Raw genomic sequence first — 17,480 nt, 5'->3', positions numbered from 1 at the left:
AAGACAAGCAACAAATAAACTTCTGTTCAATTTATTTAATGCAAACCAGAACACAGACTTTCCATTCAAACAATGTTCAATATTTGACAATTGTAGGTCTTTAAAAACAAACAGACCTGTTTGACATCAGATGAAAGTACGGAGTCTCTTTATCGCTGCAAAAATGTTACTGTAAAACAAAATTACAATAACTTAGAAACTGAAACAAAATGAAATCAATCATACAAAAAGCAGTCATTTGGTTTCTATTGCGCGAATCTATGCTTTAAAACATTTCAGATGAGATGATGACCAGCTAAACCCAAAAAAGATTGGCATTAAAGCACTACAGATACGTATACTGATCCACTTCATTGAGGGCAAGCTGAACAGTGCGTTACAACGATGTGCAGAAAATCAATCACCATGTCATTAACTCTCCCAGAGATGTCCAACTTCAAGTGGACACCACAAAAAAAACAAAAAAACACACAAGATACTTAAGGATTATAACATGGATTGTGTTAATGTTAAGACTCATGTTTTGTTGCATTATTGTTCAATGTTAGTTCAGTAATGTGAGATTAAAAGACAGAAATTTCAGTCAAAGAGAAAGTGTTACTTGATTTAATTTGACATCTTATTAAAAAAAAGTTTTGAGCTTGAGATTCTGGCATCAAATAAGCATGAATTCAGCACAGTTATAGTAAATGCATTTGTGAATTACAGGTCATTTAAAATACAGTAGGGTTTGCAACATTAAATCTGAATAGCCACATCATTTAGAATTACAATGTTGTTTATCAGCGGTTATCATCTGGGTCTATGTTATCACATTAGCTAAGATTGCATTAGACAAAACAATATAATGCAAAAACAATTTGCACCATATGTTAAATAGAAAACAAAATAGAAATGAAAATTGTAGTCAATGGGAAATCTGCTCCTTTATTAAATGTAATAAATTGCGTATGGTTTAGAGTGCGCAAATATAACACTCTAACAAACTTTGTGTGCTAGCAATCATCTGCAAGATAAAATTTCAGACTGGTTAGAGCAACATGTTTTTCTTCTCTAAGCAATTTATTTAATCACGATATCTTCTGAATGCACGTCTAACAATTTCATCTGTAAATGTATTTCCATCGTAGTTTATGCATGTTTTATAACCAAATTATAATACAAAAGATCATACACCTCAAACGAAGTGTATACATTTATTAAGCATATTATGCAAATTTCATTCACATGATGGTTTTTCCATCCAGCATTTTAATGCAAATTTTGGGATACAGCATAGAAATGCTAGTTGATGGAAAACCTGGATGAATCTCGTGATGTTGCTTAACAGCAGTTTAACATAAGTGTAATTTAAAACCGCTGTCATCAAAAAAAAAAAAAAAAAAACGATTTGAAGCTTCTTACACTGATTATAAGAGATCCCATATTAAGCTATGAATTTACAGTAGTATCAACTGCTGTTATGGTAGCAATCTATATGTGCTAATGTGTGTATACTATATTCAGCCTCAAAAGCAATAACTTTAAGCAAAAAGGTTCAAATAAACATCAATGACATTTTTCTCATTGAGTCAAGCATGTGTATAACTCGTGATTCAAACAGTTTATTATTCTCCAAGATGATACCATTTCTAAGACCAAATTTGGGCATCTGTGCAGAATTGCCATTATTAAGAGCAAAACATTCTGAAATCATATCTTAATGTTACTGTATATTTTCCGTCAATACTTAGTAAACAAAAACTTGCGTTCAGCTTGCAAAAATGAAATAATGAATTTCAAAACATCTAGACATCAACCAAGTGTAAAGATGTAAAAGTAGGCGTCATTGAAAAATCACACTTCCTGACTTGCCCTGTCAATCCGCATGACTCTGCATGACCGGGTTGGTCGTTTCTCCTTTCCTCGCTTCTGTTGAGCAGCACGAAGACGTGCTAAAATGTGTTTTTTTGGGAATTTCAGGGTGGTGCATCCAAACTGGCTAACTCCTCCTGTTTCCCCGGGTAATTTCTCCCGTCTTTGGACCCAGCTTCGCCAGCCAGGTTTCCAGCAGTAGACGCTATCATAGAATCTCGATCCATTCTCACCACCCAACACATATATCCTGCGTTTCCATCTGGCCACACCTCCAGCAGCAATCCGCCTTGGCAAGCCAGGAAAAACCACCGGACTAGGTGCACGGTCACTACCGCCACCCCCTCGCTCTACTCCAACTGCCACCTCCCGCTCTACTCCTGATCCTCTTCCTTCTCGGAAGAACAACACACGTCCTGTGGCATCTAGTGGTTCAGCCTGGGTGTAGTTGCCATTGAGGAACTTGGCGGCATCGCGCAAGTAACCACCAATGGCACAAACACCGCCACGCACTGCTACGCCTCCAGCCAGGCAGGTGGCGCCAGAGTCTAGGGCGACACGACTCCAGGTATTTGTAACCGTGTGGTATATAAGCACGCCAGCATGCACCACAGCCCTGCTCTGCTCCAGTGTGGTACCACCAAGCAAGTAGAGACGACAGCGGAGGGTAGCGCAAGCAAAAGAACGCAATGGCAATGGCAAACGAGGTCCTGATGCCCAGGTCAGCGTGTTAAGGTCAAATTTTTCAGATGTGTCCAGAAACGCTGCTCGGTTACAGCCACCAAGAGCGTATAAAAAACCTCCGCAGCCAAGAAGACCCAACATCGCGCGTGGTTCAGCCATCAATGGCTGTACAATCCAGCGGTTTAGCACTACATCGTACTCGTGAAGATCTGAGGAGACCTCGGAACTCCGCAGGATGCCTCCCGCCACAAACAGTCGACCTCCGACAGCAGTGCAGCCGGGACAAAGCAACGAGCCCAAGGCTGCCAGCTTCTCCCACTTCCCTGTACGAGGGTCGAAGCAATCCACCGTGAAGTCCCTTTTCTGTAAAGACGCATCCTCCCTTGGCTTAAGGTCTACACAGACTATTTTCTTCTCAAACATGCCCTCTCGAGGCCTTAGCGGTCCTCCCATGCCCTCGGTACTGGCTCGATGTCCAAGTTCTTTGTTCATTCGGTGGCTCTCTTCAGGGCCGAAAAGACCAGGGCGTAAATGGCGCAACAAATTGGGCATGTGAATGTAACGATCAGCCGGCTGGTATTCTGCCCAGCGCCTTGCTGCATCATATACTTCAGTCTCAGACTCCACACCCAATCGATCCGACTCCAACAAGCTGCCAAGAGTTCCTGGGTCCAACAGGAGGAAATCTCGCTGCCGGGCGACTCTAGGGAAATGCTGGCCCACCAGTCTCAAAGAAGCCCGAAGAAGCAGCTGGTCATGATGTGAACGAGCCAGAGAGTACATGCCCAGGCAATTCTCCACAGACAGGTGTTCAAAAAGGAATCTAACAAACAGGAAAATAAAATGTGAGCATCAGCAAGACAAGATACAAAGTAGTACGATTACAAGAGGATCACATCTAAATTTTACCTAGAACAAAGATCCTGCAAGGGCATCACTTGAAGACGATTGGCTGCTACAAACAAGTCCTCTGCTGTGTCAAGACTAAGACCTGCTTCTCCTGTATAAACAAAGTGGATAACTGTCTCCATAACAGAAGGTGTCACCTCCTCCAGTCGGATCTCAGTAAGACGAGACTCTACGAGAGGGCTGGTAAACATGGCACGGAAATATGGGCTGACTGCTGCTAAAAGAACTCTGAAAAAAGAAAAACAGCACACGTGTCAAAACAGAACAGTTTTATATGTACTACCATTTCAGTTTGAGAGTGGTAAGATTTTTTATGTTATGAAAAAACGTGTACAGTGGAAAGATATTTTGTGATATTTGTAATAATGTAAAATATTGTTAACATTTAATTTTTATTTGAAAATTTCTAAATTTAGATTTATTCCTGTGATGGCAAAGCTTAATTTGTATCAGCCATTACTCCAGCCTTTAGTGTCACATGATCCTTTAGAAACCATTTTAATCTGCCGATTTGCTGCTCAAGAGACACTTTCATATTATCAATGTTGAAAGCAGTTTTGCTGCTTATTTTTCCCCCCAGGAATTTTTGATGAAGAGAAAGTAAAAAGAAAACAGTGTTTATTTAAAATAAAAGTCTTTTGTTACATCATAAATGTCTCTACTGTCACTTTTAATCGATTGAATGCATCCTTGCTGAATAAAAGCAACTTGTTAAAAAACATCTTACTGACTGAAAGGTACTGTATATCATTCATTATACTGAAATACATTTAATTCTACTCTTTTTCATTATACAAAATTCATCATGCAGTTTAATAGTTGGGTACATTAGATTGTATGCCATTTTGGAATTATTCAAGTTATGAAAAAAATAAACTTTACGTACATTAATACAATCAGACAAACTTCCAAGCTGAAACCATAAAACCTACCTGTGACACATAAACTTTTTCCCCTCCACCACAAGAGTGACATCACACAGCTGCTGAGCATCAAGCAGCTGTTTTAACCCTGAATGAGATGACAAAGAGAAAAAACAAAGCTGATAAAAAGGTGGCTAAGTGATTCATCTATGTCCTAATCACTGTTACATTGCCACATTTGATAAATGTAATGCAGTTTCATTGTTTTTGAAGCACTGAAAGGTTTTTGTTTACTCATTATAGCAGAACTGGATCTGTGGGGTCTAAAGGTGTGTGACTGCGTTATTATTTAATTTAATTCTAATATGATAATTTTTTTTTAAATTACACATTTACTTTATTTGAATAGTGACAAAATGTAAAATTTTTCTTCATTTTACATTTTAGCTATTCTTTTATGCATTTTCTTTACAAGCCTAAAACCTTATTTCCAGGTTTAAGTAAATCTTATAAACCCCATTGCATCTACTGCTTTTGTGCTATTATTTGAGGCTTACAGTCGGGAAAATTGTTTTTGATCCCTTGCTGATTTGTACATTTGCCCACTGACAAAGAAATGATCAGTCTATAATTTTAATAGTACGTTTATTTGAACAGCGAGAGACAGAATAACAAAAAATCCAGAAAAATGCATTTAAAAAATGTTATAAATTGATTTGCATTTTAATTAGTCAAATAAGGGTTTGACTCCTTCGCCAAACATGAGTTAGTAATTGGTGGCAAAACCCTTGTTGGCAATCACAGAGGTCAGACGTTTCTTTTAGTTGGCCATCAGGTTTGCACACATCTCAGGAGGGATTTTGTCCCACTCCTCTTTGCAGATCCTCTCCAAGTCATTAAGGTTTGGAAATTCAAACCTTCAGCTCCCTCCACAGATTTTGTATGGGATTAAGGTCTGGAGACTGGCTAGGCCACTCCAGGACCTTAATGTGCTTCTTCTTGAGCCACTCCTTTGTTGCCTTGGCCGTGTGTTTTGGGTCATTGTCATGCTGGAATACCCATCCACAACCCATTTTCAATGCCCTGGCTTGCTTCAGTGCCCTGGCCCTGATGGTACATTGCCCTGTCCATCATCCCATTGATGCGGTGCAATTGTCCTGTCCCCTTAGCAGAAAAACACCCCCAAAGCATAATGTTTCCATCTCCATGTTTGATGGTGGGGATGGTGTTCTTGGGGTCATAGCATTCCTCCTCCTCCAAACACGGCGAGTTGAGTTGATGCCAAAGACCTCGATTTTGGTCTCATCTGACCACAACACTTGCACCCAGTTCTCCTCTGAATCACTGGCAAACTTCAGACGGGCCTGTGCATGTGCTTTCTTGAGCAAGGGGACCTTGCGGGCGCTGCAGGATTTCAGTCCTTCACGGCGTAGTGTGTTACCAATTGTTTTCTTGGTGACTACGGTCACAGCTGCCTTGAGATCAATGACAAGATCCTCCTGTGTAGTGCTAGGCTGATTCCTCACCGTTCTCATGATCACTGAAACTCCATGAGGTGAGATCTTGCATGGAGCCCCAGACCAAGGGAGATTGAGTTATTTTGCGTTTCTTTCATTTGCGAATAATTGCACCAACTGTTGTCACCTTCTCACCAAGCTGCTTGGCGATGGTCTTGTAGCCCATTCCAGCCTTGTGTAGGTCTACAATCTTGTCCCTGACATCCTTGGACAGCTCTTTGGTCTTGGCCATGGTGGAGAGTTTGGAATCTGATTGATTGCTTCTGTGGACAGGTGTCTTTTATACAGGTAATAAATTTGAGATTAGGAGCACTCCCTTGAGAGTGCTCCTAATCTCAGCTCCTTACCTGTATAAAAGACACCTGGGAGATCAATCTTGCTGATTGATAGGGGATCAAATACTTATTTGACTAATTAAAATGCAAATCAATTTATAACTTTTCTGAAATGCGTTTTTCTGGATTGTTTTGTTGTTATTCTGTCTCTCACTGTTCAGTCAGTGTTCAAAACTACAACCATTGTCTCACCCTGAGTTACATATTCCCCCAAGGGAGTCGAGTAGTCATCAGGAAAATCCTCTTCCTCTGAGTCGCTATCTGAGAGAGGCTCTCCACCACCTCTATCTGCATCCTGCCACGGCTGTGGTCGCCAGGTAACCGCACCACCTCTGACAGCATTCATCTGTGGCAAGTTAATTTAAAAACACATCGTTTATAACATGTCATTTATCAAATGCTCATATAGTGACAGTATAATGCTGTGGTTACATTTACAGTTTCTAGGGCTGAACTACACACACCCACATATACACAATATAATATATGGTGCTGGAAATTCACCTGTAGAATTAAAGTCAAGCCACTCAAAGGTAAAATGATAAATTAAATGCATGTGTCTGAAAATCGTAGTCCAGGGTAGTCTCCCTTATGACTGAAACATACCTCTGATAGCTACAAAATGACCAAGCAAAACCATACAAAATCATTTATCACTGAATAAAGACTTTCAAAGATGACTGGATGAACAGTTTACAATTTACATATGTTCAATTGAAACATTTTATTTGACTCCCTAGACTTTTTCCAGGCCTACTGTCCTTGACCACAGAAAGAGGCATTTACTAAATTCCTAGACTAAATTTGAAACATCAGAGGGAGATGAAAATAACAAAAATGGCAATATATCTGAATCTTCCGTGTGACAGAAAGAGAAGGTCAGTATTCAGAAGTTTTCTGAGGCCTTGTATTTGAGTGCCTCGAATATAACTTATGCTTATCAAACTCGAACTCTTACATGCATGGCATAACCTCCATTGTTACTTTTCATCGAAAACACCATATATTAATGAACTATAAAGGTAGAAAACCTATTTTAGCACAAACAATAAAATACTGAATACACACATGTATATATGTAAAAAAAAAAACAGTTTCTTTCATGATTTCAAAGATATTTAAGGAAATCTCTGTTTAGATTATCAAAAAATATGAGAAAAATTAATAATGTATGTGCAGTAACACTGATTCAATACACAAGGAAACAATAATTTATTTTAAAATATGCTCACTCCAGACATTTTCGAGATTTTGTTTTGAGGTTTCTAGACAGGGTATATTTTTATTTATTTAACAATTCCCTGCTATTTCCAGGTTTCTTCCCTCATCAAAACATTCCCCAGAAGCTATTTGTTGATCAGAATATTAGTAATGGGATTGCCAAAGTAACCTGATTCTTCATGCACCGTATGTATGCAAATATTAATACTACACTGCAAAACGAAATGTGCCCTCCACCCAAATACAAAAACAGCCCAACCGAGCATAAAACTCTTGCCCATTAAAACCATGCACATTTTTTTTTTAAATATTACCATGAGAGGTGAAGATTTCTATCAGAAAGTGTGAGAGTCGACCCCAGCGGGACAGATCTGGGTGATGGATATTCTCTTAATTCTTGGGGTGTCTTGAGTTCGATTTTGTGTATCAAGGCTCTCAGGGTGCCACAATGGTACAGACGGCCTGACACTATTCGGCCCGTTCACAACGCCTTGACCTTCCTGGGTAGTTTCAGCGCAAATTGATCGGCTCATTACGGTGTGTTGTCCATCATTAGCATATGAGCACAAAAATATACCCGCGCGCCTGATACATCCACACTGTCGACCACGGCTCCATGCAGATTATTAAAGGCTGCTAATCCGGATTGGCTCAGCGAAACGTAGTCCCAGGATAAATAAATGATTGTTTGATCAATAATGTCAACTATTGCTCACAGCTGCAAACATTGCTCCACGATTGAAGGCGAAGCAAGCTGAGATATTCTGTCACTTGCCGGAACAACACACTAAACTTCCGCTTTGCTCATTGGCCGATTTACCGGATGTGACGGATATTTACTTCCGTTTCCTTAAATTTGAAACTCCCAAAGCTAAAGAAATCCATTAAAAATTATTAAACGGTTTATATCCATGCAGTGAAATCGTACGACGAAGATTTGATCAAATAAATATGAAAAATGTGTATTTTGTGACAATACTGATAATACTTTTTTATGTATTCAGCTATATGGCTTGATATTTACAAAGTTTCCTCACTTTATGGACTTGTGAGCAATAACAAAGATGTCTTTATGGTTAATAATATCCTTATTCTGGGAAATTTACACACATCTAGTTTTGTGTATTTCACAATGAGTTTCTTTCTTTTACAAATTCACTTAAGGTGCTGAAAAATAAAAATGCAATACAAATTTTTAGCTATAACAGAAGAATCTGATTTATAAGAAAAGCCCTAGTCCCTTAATTTAATCTTTTATTATTATTATTCACCTTATCTCATTGTTCTAATCCAAAAACATGTTGTTGTTGCAAAGCTGGTTGTACAAACTGTTCAGTAATACAAACAAATCCTATGTATTTCAGTACGATTTCCATAGTAAAAGCCCTTTCAAAACTAATGATAATTTCCACTAAAATAATGCAGCCATAATATAGCTGGAAGTTTTTGAGTTCCAAAGTGTAATAAGCTTTCAGAATGAATAGCTATTTTAAACATATTTATTATTATTATTTTAACGAGTCATGGCATTTCTAATCGCGTTTGGACGAAATGAGTCCTATCGGCTCCTGTACAGTTAAACTCATTCAGCATGGCGTCCTCCGTAAGGGCATCTTCACGGTTTTGCTCTTTGTATCTGTTTACGTCTTCAAGACACAATGTCAGCAGTGCATTTAGACGGTCCTGCCGACCTTGCTCCTCTCGACCGGTGAGGAGCAGTCTGTACGAGCATGTGCTGGAAGGGTACAGTCACAAACCTAAACTGGACATGCGGCGTGTGTGCGAGGAGACGGACGCGGTGAAGGAGGAGGTGGAGAATCGGAAAGGAGATCTGCGGGCAGCTGATGTCGGAGTTATTGTAAGACACTGCATTACATGTCATTCATTAAAACAATACTGCTACATGAATTGAAGTTGTGTTGTTTTTTAGATAATGAATGTGAAAACGTAATTGGAACATGCTACTGTGTGTCCAGATCTCAGTATGGAAGGAACTACAGAAGGTGCAAAGAGAAATATCAGATTTGGAGACGAGGAAGAATGTGATCAGTACCAAAGTGCGCGCTCTTGTGGTAAGTGTACACATTTATGCAGTAGGATATGTTATTCATCTAAACTCGCAACAACAACAAAAAAGGGGATAATTCACCCAAAATGAAAATTCTGTCATCATTTACTCGCCCTCATGTTGTTCCAAACCTGTTGTGCTGTAAACTGCTCAATGATAAAATGTATTTGTCTGAAAATCGTGATCTAGGGTAGTCTTCCTTACGACCAAAGCATACCTCAGAGAACAACAAATTGAGCTCTAAGTATTCATTTGCCATTGACCAAAGGCTTTCAGAGTTGATCAAATGAGTATTATCATAACTCCTCCTACTTCCTTTTAACATATATGTACACTTTCCAAGTTTATCTCATCCACCTTCATCTTCCTCAACATCCCAAAATATACCTGAAGTAATTGAAACATTTTATTTGACTCCCTAGAGTTTTCCTTGATTACAGAACGAGGCATTGTTCAATTTTTTCCCCCTCCATTTCCTCCAGATTATCTTTTATGATTTAAAAGCAGTGGCATTGATAGAATACACATATTAAAAAAAAGATCATTCTTAGACTGTATGAATTTCTTTTAAGCACAGAAGAAGATATTGGTTGGCAATACAGGTGGCAATAGCTATCGTCTACTATCCCATTTAGCTAAAATAAAATAAAAACAATACAGTTTGCTTCATACATATACATAAGTTTTAAATGAACAGTTTGCCCAAAAATAGTCGATGAAGGTCAGTTTCTGGTGTGTCCTCTGGCTGTTATTTTCTGTATTATGGAAGTAAATGAGGACTGGGTGTCCACTCCAAAATAGACAAAAGCACAGTTAGCAGTCTACATAATTAGAGCACTAGCCTATATTCCAAGTCTTTAATTTTAAATCTATTGATGTATTTATTTCTGGATAAAATGTGCTTTTTCACCCCTCCCCCCACTTTTTTTTTTCTTCAGGATGAACATGACAAATCTACGTTGGCTAATGTAAGTGCCAGCTTTCTTTGATTTCTGTAAGTTTTTAGACTTTAGTTTGAGAAAATAAATATGACCTTTTAATTAAAAAATTATTACTTGAGAATAATTTAAAGCTGTGAATATATTTTAGTGATGTTACTTGCTATCATGTACTGTGCATGATATACATTGGAATCTTCTTTTTCTTTCTCTGTTATGTACTTGACAGCTTGAGGAGTACACGAATGCTAGGGAAGAGGGCAGAGCAATCAGAGAGAAACTTAGTCAGTTGTATGTGAAAGAGGGTGAGCTGGAGAAAGAACATTACTGCCGTGCCCTAAGATTGCCCAACAGAACACATCCAAGTGTGGTAGGGGACCGCTTACCTTTTCACAGTACAAAAAAATGGGGGAAACCCTGGGAAATGCCTTATTTTCAATTCAAAAGGACATTTTATGTAGTAGTTTATGCAAGATATCTGATCAAATGTTAATTCATTCCTCTTAACTGTATATAAAGACATGCACATGCAAAGGTGTGTTTTTACTTAACAGGAATGTAATTTTTTCTTTTCTGATAGCCCATAGGAGACGAGAGCCAGGCAAGAGTGGTTGAATTGGTTGGTCAGAAACGAGGTAAATTTATTTGACGTAAACTGTATTATCCCTCTACTTAAATTGTTTGGTCAAAAATATAATTTGGTTAGTAGCAGCAATCATGGCTTGTATTGACATTTAGGTTTGACGTTCCTGATTTCTTGCTGCAGTTGACAGCAATTCTCCAATGAGATCAGTATTTAACGGAGTAGTTTATTTATTTTATGTAAATATTTGTACCTTTATCATGGCAGTGCCTGGTAAAATGTTTTGCAAATGCATTGATGTGTTGCACAAGATGTACTGTAATATACTGTTGTGTCATGTGTCCACTACAGAATTTGATTTCAAACCAAAAGGCCACCTGCAAATTGGAGAGAGTCTTGACATCATAAGACAAAGGTTAGATGTTTTCTTTCTCTAATGTTTTAATTTTACTTAAATATTTATTTTTATAAATTTTTCCTTTGTATCTCTTTCCTCTTAGACGGCTTGCCCATGTGTCAGGGCACAGATCATACTATTTGAGAGGTGTAGGTGCCAGACTTCAGTTTGCCTTGCAACATTATACCATGGACCTTCTTCAGAAACGGGTTAGTACGTTTTCATCTTTTGGAATAATGCGTACCCATGAATGGAATTAAAGGGATAGTTCACCCAAAAAATGAAAATTATGTAATTAATTACTCACCTTCATGTTGTTCCAAACCCTTAAGACCTTCGTTTAGAACACAAATGAAGATATTTTTGATGAAATCCAAGAGCTCTCTGACCTTCCATAGACAGCAATACAACTGAAATGTTCCCTGACCCAGCAATGTAGCAAGGACATTGATAAAACAGTCCATGTGACATCAGTGGTTCAGCTGTACTGTTATGATGCTACGAGAATACTTTTTGTCTGCATATATTAATTTAACAATTCTTTTCCTCCTCATCCTGGGTCAGAGAGCTCTCGGATTTCATCAAAAATATATTAATTTGTGTTTCGAAGATGAACGAAGGTATTACGGATTATATATATGAAGAGTTAATTTGCAAAAACAGAAACAAAAACATTTTCAAAATTCATGTTTTTTCATTGTGCATTCCAATTAATCTCAATCAAACTGCAGTTGGGTTATTTTAGTTAAGTAAAAATGGAGTGCCCTCCATAAGTACTGGAACAGTAAAGACAAAATTGCTCTGTTGGCTGTGGAGTCAAGACATTTGCAAATATGATTAAAAGATGAATATGAAACAAAACTACAGAATGTCACATTTTATTATTAGCCATTTCAACACATATATGTTTTACCAAATAAAAAGAACAGCACTTTTAGAGTTCATCCCACTCATTGATGTGAGCATAAGTATTGGGACAGTTGAACATAAGGCAGATATAAAAGATTAAAAGCTATTATTTAGTTTCAGATCCCTTGCACACAATCACAGCAGTGAGTCTGTGACCCGTACACATCACCAGACTCTTGGTCTCATCCTTTGAAATACTTTTCCCAGCCTTTAATGCAGCCAATCCCAATTTGGGGAGTTTCCGCCTTTACTCTCCTCTTCAGCTGGTGAAATTCATGTTCAATCGGATTTAAATCTGGAGATTGACTTGGGCAATCTAAGACTTTCCATTTCTTTGCCCTTATAAATTCCTTGACTGAACTGGCAGGGTGTTTTGGGTCATTGTCCTGATGCAATATGAAGCACTTCCCAATGAATCTGGTGGCATTTTCTTGAATATTGGTAGGCAAGATGGTTTTGTACCCTTCCAAATTCATTCTGCTACTGTCATCATACATTAAGTCATCAGTAAAGTCGAGAGGGCCTGTTCCAGAGATAGTCATGCATGCCCATACCATGACACCACCTCCACCATGCTTTACAGAGGAGGCTGTATGCTTGGGATCATTGCAGTTCCCTTTTTTTCTCCACATTTTTGCTTTCCCATCACTTAGATAAAGGTTCATCTTTGTCTCATCGGTCCATAAACACAGCTCCAAAACTCTTCTGGCTCACCTTTGTGCTTTTTTGCTAACTCTAATCTTGCGTTTCTATTTTTGGTGCTGGTCAGAGGTTTGCATCTTGCTGTGTAGCATCTGTAATTCTGTGTCAAAGGACAGTCTCCTGAGGACAGTAGATTGTCAGAGCATCACCCCAGCTTTCTAGAAGTTGTTGGTGATTTTACAGACACGTCTTTTAGGGTTCATTTTCACAGCTTTTATGATTTATCTGTCATCAACTACTGTTGTTTTCTCAGCCGATCAGGTAGTTGTTGGTTGCTGGTGTCGCTGGTGGTTTCCAAACTCTTGATTTCTCCATGCCCTTTGTTTTTGCTACAGCTCAAATTGACTTCCTCTTTTCTTTTAGCATCCAAATTGCTTGCTTTTCTCTCAAAGTCAGATCCCTCATCTTCATCCTGGTTTGTGTGTGTCATCATCGAATGCAAGATTCAGAATATAGAAGTAATGGATATAACTGATACGACACATTCCCTGCTTTTAATATCTGAAGAATTAATGCAACAGGACACAGCTGATCAGTTAGAAAGACCTGTGAGGCAACTGTTCCAATACTTTTGACGGGCAGTGTGTGTGTGTATATATATATATATATATATATATATATATATATATATATACACAAACAGTGGCATGCGAAAGTTTGGGAACAGAAAATTCCCTTGCAGAAAATGTGGATAATTTTACCAAAATAAGAGAGATCATACAAAATGCATGTTATTTTTTATTTAGTACTGTCCTGAGTAAGATATTTTCCATAAAAGATGTTTACATGTAGTCCACAAGACAAAAAAATAGCTGAAATTATTAAAATAACCACATTCAAAAGTTTGGGAACCCTTGGTTCTTAATACTGTGTGTGGTTACCTGGATGATCTACGACTGTTTTTTTGTTTTGTGATGGTTGTTCATGAGTCCCTTGTTTGTTCTGAACAGTTAAACTGAGCACTGTTCTTCAGAAAAATCCTCCAGGTCCTGGAAGACAAATGAAGTACAATTTACCTTGATCTTCAAATTCAAAAAGTTTTCACCCCCGGCTCTTAATGCATCGTGTTTCCTTCAGGAACATCAGTGAATGTTTGAACCTTTTTTAATTGTTGTGTTTGAGTCCCTCAATCATCCTCAGCGTGAAAAGGTGGATCTCAAAATCATACAGTTACTGCTGGAAAGGGTTCAAATATGCAAAAGATGCTGGAAAACTGAAGATTCTGCAGGACCTGGAGGATTTTTCTGAAGAACAGTGCTCAGTTTAACTGTTCAAAACAAACGAGGGACTCATGAACAACCATCACAAAACAAAAAAACAGTCGTAGATCATCCAGGTAACCACACACAGTATTAAGAACCAAGGGTTCCCAAACTTTTGAATGTGGTTATTTTAATAATTTCAGCTATTTTTTTGTCTTGTGGACTATATGTAAACATCTTTTATGGAAAATATCTTACTCAGGACAGTACTAAATAAAAAATAACATGCATTTTGTATGATCTCTCTTATTTTGGTAAAATTATCCACATTTTCACAGATTCTGCAAGGGGTTCCCAAACTTTCGATCCCCACTGTATATATGCAATATCATTATTTCAGTTTCTTCTTAGATGCTGAGTGAACTTAATACTCTGTTTTTTCATTCTCTTTTTCTTTTTTACAGGGCTTTATTCCCATGGTTGTTCCTGACATGATCAAATCTGTGGTTTTTGTGAGTACCGCTTTGTTCTGAACTCCATTATATAGATTTTTATTTAGCAACATTTTTATCATATTATAGTTGTGTATTAGGATTCTTAATGGAAAGATGTCCTTTAAAGTTCACAAAACTAGCCAACTTATTGACAACCTATAAAGAATCTCCATGACATTGCAATATTTTTGCATTTGTTGTTTAGGAGGGTTGTGGGATGCAGCCTAATGCTCATAAATCCCAGGTGTACTCTCTGGAACCTTCACGCTTTCCTGACCTTAATCTTGCTGGTACTGGAGAAGTGGGAGTGGCAGGTGAAAAAAATCAATAACTTCTTTGATATGATCATTAATCATATATGAATATTTGAATATGATTGTCAATTCTAGGGTTATTTCTAAATTAAATGCAATTGTTTGTTAGGCAAGTTATTAATCAATTTATTCTGAAATATAGATCAGTAGTCACCAATATTTGAGGCTTTCAAAATTTGCAGTCAAATTATGAGGAGCAAGGACAGCTTTTACTTTATTTTACCTTCTAGGCTATTTCATGGATCATGCTGTAAATCTGAAGGATTTACCTGTCAGGTACAAAACAAATCCCTGATTTACCTAAATGACTGCCTAAATGCTGCAAGTTGTTGATGCATGCATAAAATGTTATTCATAAGATAAATTAAAACATTTTTGTCCTAGGACAGTCTGTAGTAGCACATGCTATCGAGCTGAAACAGATACAGGCAGAGAGACCTGGGGGCTCTACAGAGTTCACCATTTTAACAAGGTAATCAGAAAACCGAAGTGGTAGCATAGAAAAAATACAAATGAAAGAAAAATACAAAAGTTGTGTTGTGATTCTCTGTCCATGTCAAGATCAAGACCAGTGATGTCAAGATCAATGTAAATGTAGTACTATGAACAAATGTAGTACTATGAACAACTTTTTAGGATGTTTACTATGTTTTTATTCATGCAGGTTGAAATGTTTGGTGTGACTTCGAATGAGACGGGAGAGGAGAGTTCCCAATTGTTGGATGAATTTGTCACTTTACAGAAGGAGATTTTCTCTTCCCTAAAACTTCATTACAGGTCTACAATCTAACCATTTTTCTACCATTATCCATCATCAATATATCACATATCATGTCATGTGTTGCTAATTGATAGTAATTTTCTTTCATTTTTATGGTATTTTGCACTAATTCAATAAAATAGAAGTATAGCATTTCTTTTAAGTGGCTTTTAAGCTAACAGTGGTTTTTGATATCTGTTCACACCAAGGACGAAATATTTATTGTGAAATATTCATTCATTGCACTAGCTCTCACTGGTCAGTGAATACAATTAAGATTTGTAGCACTTGCTAATAAAATTGTAATAACAATTTCTCTCATAGAGTCTTGGATATGCCCACTCAAGAATTGGGGCCTCCTGCCTTCCGGAAATATGATATTGAGGCATGGATGCCAGGACGTGGCAGCTTTGGAGAGGTTGGAATGATACTTTAAAACAAAAAGTCAAGAGTCAATATAATTGTAATTTTTATTCATGAGTAAAAATTATCTAAAATTTAAAAAAAGAAAAAAAAGAAGAAGAATATATGTGTGCTTTTGAGTCCTTTTGGTGAATGTCAACTTCCTTTATCAGATTTCCAGTGCCTCAAACTGCACAGACTACCAGAGTCGGCGCCTTAACATTCTCTATGAGGAAAATGATGGAAACCTTAAGTATGCGCATACGGTACGAGACTATTTATAATACTGTTAATAATATGGTAAGCCAGGTTTTGTGTCTGCAATATTCCATTCCATTTGTCGTACTGTTAAAAAATGAAATATGATTGTAGGAGATAACTAAAAGAACAGAACCATTCCTTCAGCACAAAAAATGGCTGTAGCAGTCAAGAACCTTTCTTTATTCCTCCCCATATTTTAGGTTAATGCTACAGCTTGTGCCATTCCACGTACTGTCATTGCGATTTTGGAGACACACCAAACCAAGGTAGAATTTGAAGTAAAACATCTTGTGTATTTTTAAACAGACATTAGTTTTATTAATTTTATATTGTGCCTCCCTGTTTGTCTTCCATTAGGAAGGGACAGTTCTGGTTCCCGAAGTTTTGCAGCACTACCTTGAATTGGAAGTGATAGAAAAACCTAAATACACTCCTATTAAATATATAGGACCAAACCAACCCAAGCGTCATACCTCAAAATAACTCTTGATTAGTATATCAGACTTGAGTGAAGTACAGTTTTTGCTGTATTCTCAACAGTGAATGCAATGTATATAGGTATTTGATATAACTTCTTGTTTGAGATGAATTCATTTCCAAACCAACATTTATGTAACTTCATCCAAATTTTCAATAAAACGCCATCGGTGCCATCTCAGAATTTGTTCCTGTGTTTTTGGGGTTCCTGTCTGTGTGTAAATTATTACCACTGCCACAAAACATCAGAAGGAGCATAACAAAGTAATATAAATCATAATTAAATTTGATGATGATGTCAGGTCCCCCCCATCTATTATGAAGGCTAATTTGCTAAGTGTGCAGTGCTGCTTTCAAACCTGTCAGCAATTTAGGATAGCCAGGGCATATATCAGCATGGATAACTTGATCAGTAGGGATGGGAATCAAATGGTATTTAACAATTTATTGTATTTAGCAGTTATAATTAATCATTTATTTATTAATTTTTTAGCAGTAATAATTCTTGTGGTAATTTGATTTGGTTAAGACAGAAGAGATGACTTTAAATATTTTTTATTCAGACTACTATGTTGCAAAGCTCACAAACT

The 17,480-nt window shown here is 37.4% G+C and overlaps 2 protein-coding genes across 2 annotated transcripts; one reads left to right on the top strand and one right to left on the bottom strand.

Annotated features, from left to right (window-relative positions):
- Positions 1-15: 15 nt before the first annotated feature.
- On the bottom strand, positions 16-8,210 carry LOC306851188 (kelch repeat and BTB domain-containing protein 8-like). The gene is made up of 5 exons (XM_079387330.1): positions 7,698-8,210; positions 6,355-6,508; positions 4,380-4,458; positions 3,448-3,675; positions 16-3,361 (listed from the first exon to the last, which is right to left on the bottom strand). The coding sequence occupies exons 1-5, from the start codon at positions 7,698-7,700 to the stop codon at positions 1,837-1,839; spliced, it is 1,989 nt and encodes a 662-aa protein (XP_079243456.1). The 5' UTR covers positions 7,701-8,210; the 3' UTR covers positions 16-1,836.
- A 742-nt stretch (positions 8,211-8,952) lies between these two features.
- On the top strand, positions 8,953-17,072 carry sars2 (seryl-tRNA synthetase 2, mitochondrial). The gene is made up of 16 exons (XM_079387543.1): positions 8,953-9,241; positions 9,360-9,455; positions 10,390-10,419; positions 10,619-10,759; positions 10,970-11,024; positions 11,324-11,387; positions 11,473-11,578; positions 14,647-14,694; positions 14,882-14,990; positions 15,221-15,266; positions 15,375-15,462; positions 15,655-15,767; positions 16,075-16,168; positions 16,326-16,418; positions 16,614-16,679; positions 16,771-17,072. Exons 1-16 carry the CDS (start codon positions 8,975-8,977, stop codon positions 16,894-16,896), a joined length of 1,542 nt encoding a protein of 513 aa, XP_079243669.1. The 5' UTR covers positions 8,953-8,974; the 3' UTR covers positions 16,897-17,072.
- The last annotated feature ends 408 nt before the right edge of the window (positions 17,073-17,480 follow it).

This window comes from Barbus barbus (genome assembly GCF_936440315.1).
Source record: "Barbus barbus genome assembly, chromosome: 31".
Lineage (NCBI taxonomy): Eukaryota > Metazoa > Chordata > Actinopteri > Cypriniformes > Cyprinidae > Barbus > Barbus barbus.
Note: the sequence above shows the minus strand (reverse complement) of the source record. Positions and strands in the feature narration are given on the sequence as shown.

What these genes read in the sequence shown, in the direction of transcription:
- LOC306851188 (XM_079387330.1), bottom strand. An exon ending in GGGGGAATATGTAACTCAGG is followed by an intron (nt 4,459 to 6,354) that starts GTGAGACAATGG and finishes CATCTCATTCAG; the next exon opens with GGTTAAAACAGCTGCTTGAT. An exon ending in TTGCAGGATCTTTGTTCTAG is followed by an intron (nt 3,362 to 3,447) that starts GTAAAATTTAGA and finishes CCTGTTTGTTAG; the next exon opens with ATTCCTTTTTGAACACCTGT.
- sars2 (XM_079387543.1), top strand. Translation starts at nt 8,975, where the DNA reads ATGGCGTCCTCCGTAAGGGCATCTTCACGGTTTTGCTCTTTGTATCTG. An exon ending in ACAAATCTACGTTGGCTAAT is followed by an intron (nt 10,420 to 10,618) that starts GTAAGTGCCAGC and finishes TGTACTTGACAG; the next exon opens with CTTGAGGAGTACACGAATGC. An exon ending in ATTGGTTGGTCAGAAACGAG is followed by an intron (nt 11,025 to 11,323) that starts GTAAATTTATTT and finishes TGTCCACTACAG; the next exon opens with AATTTGATTTCAAACCAAAA.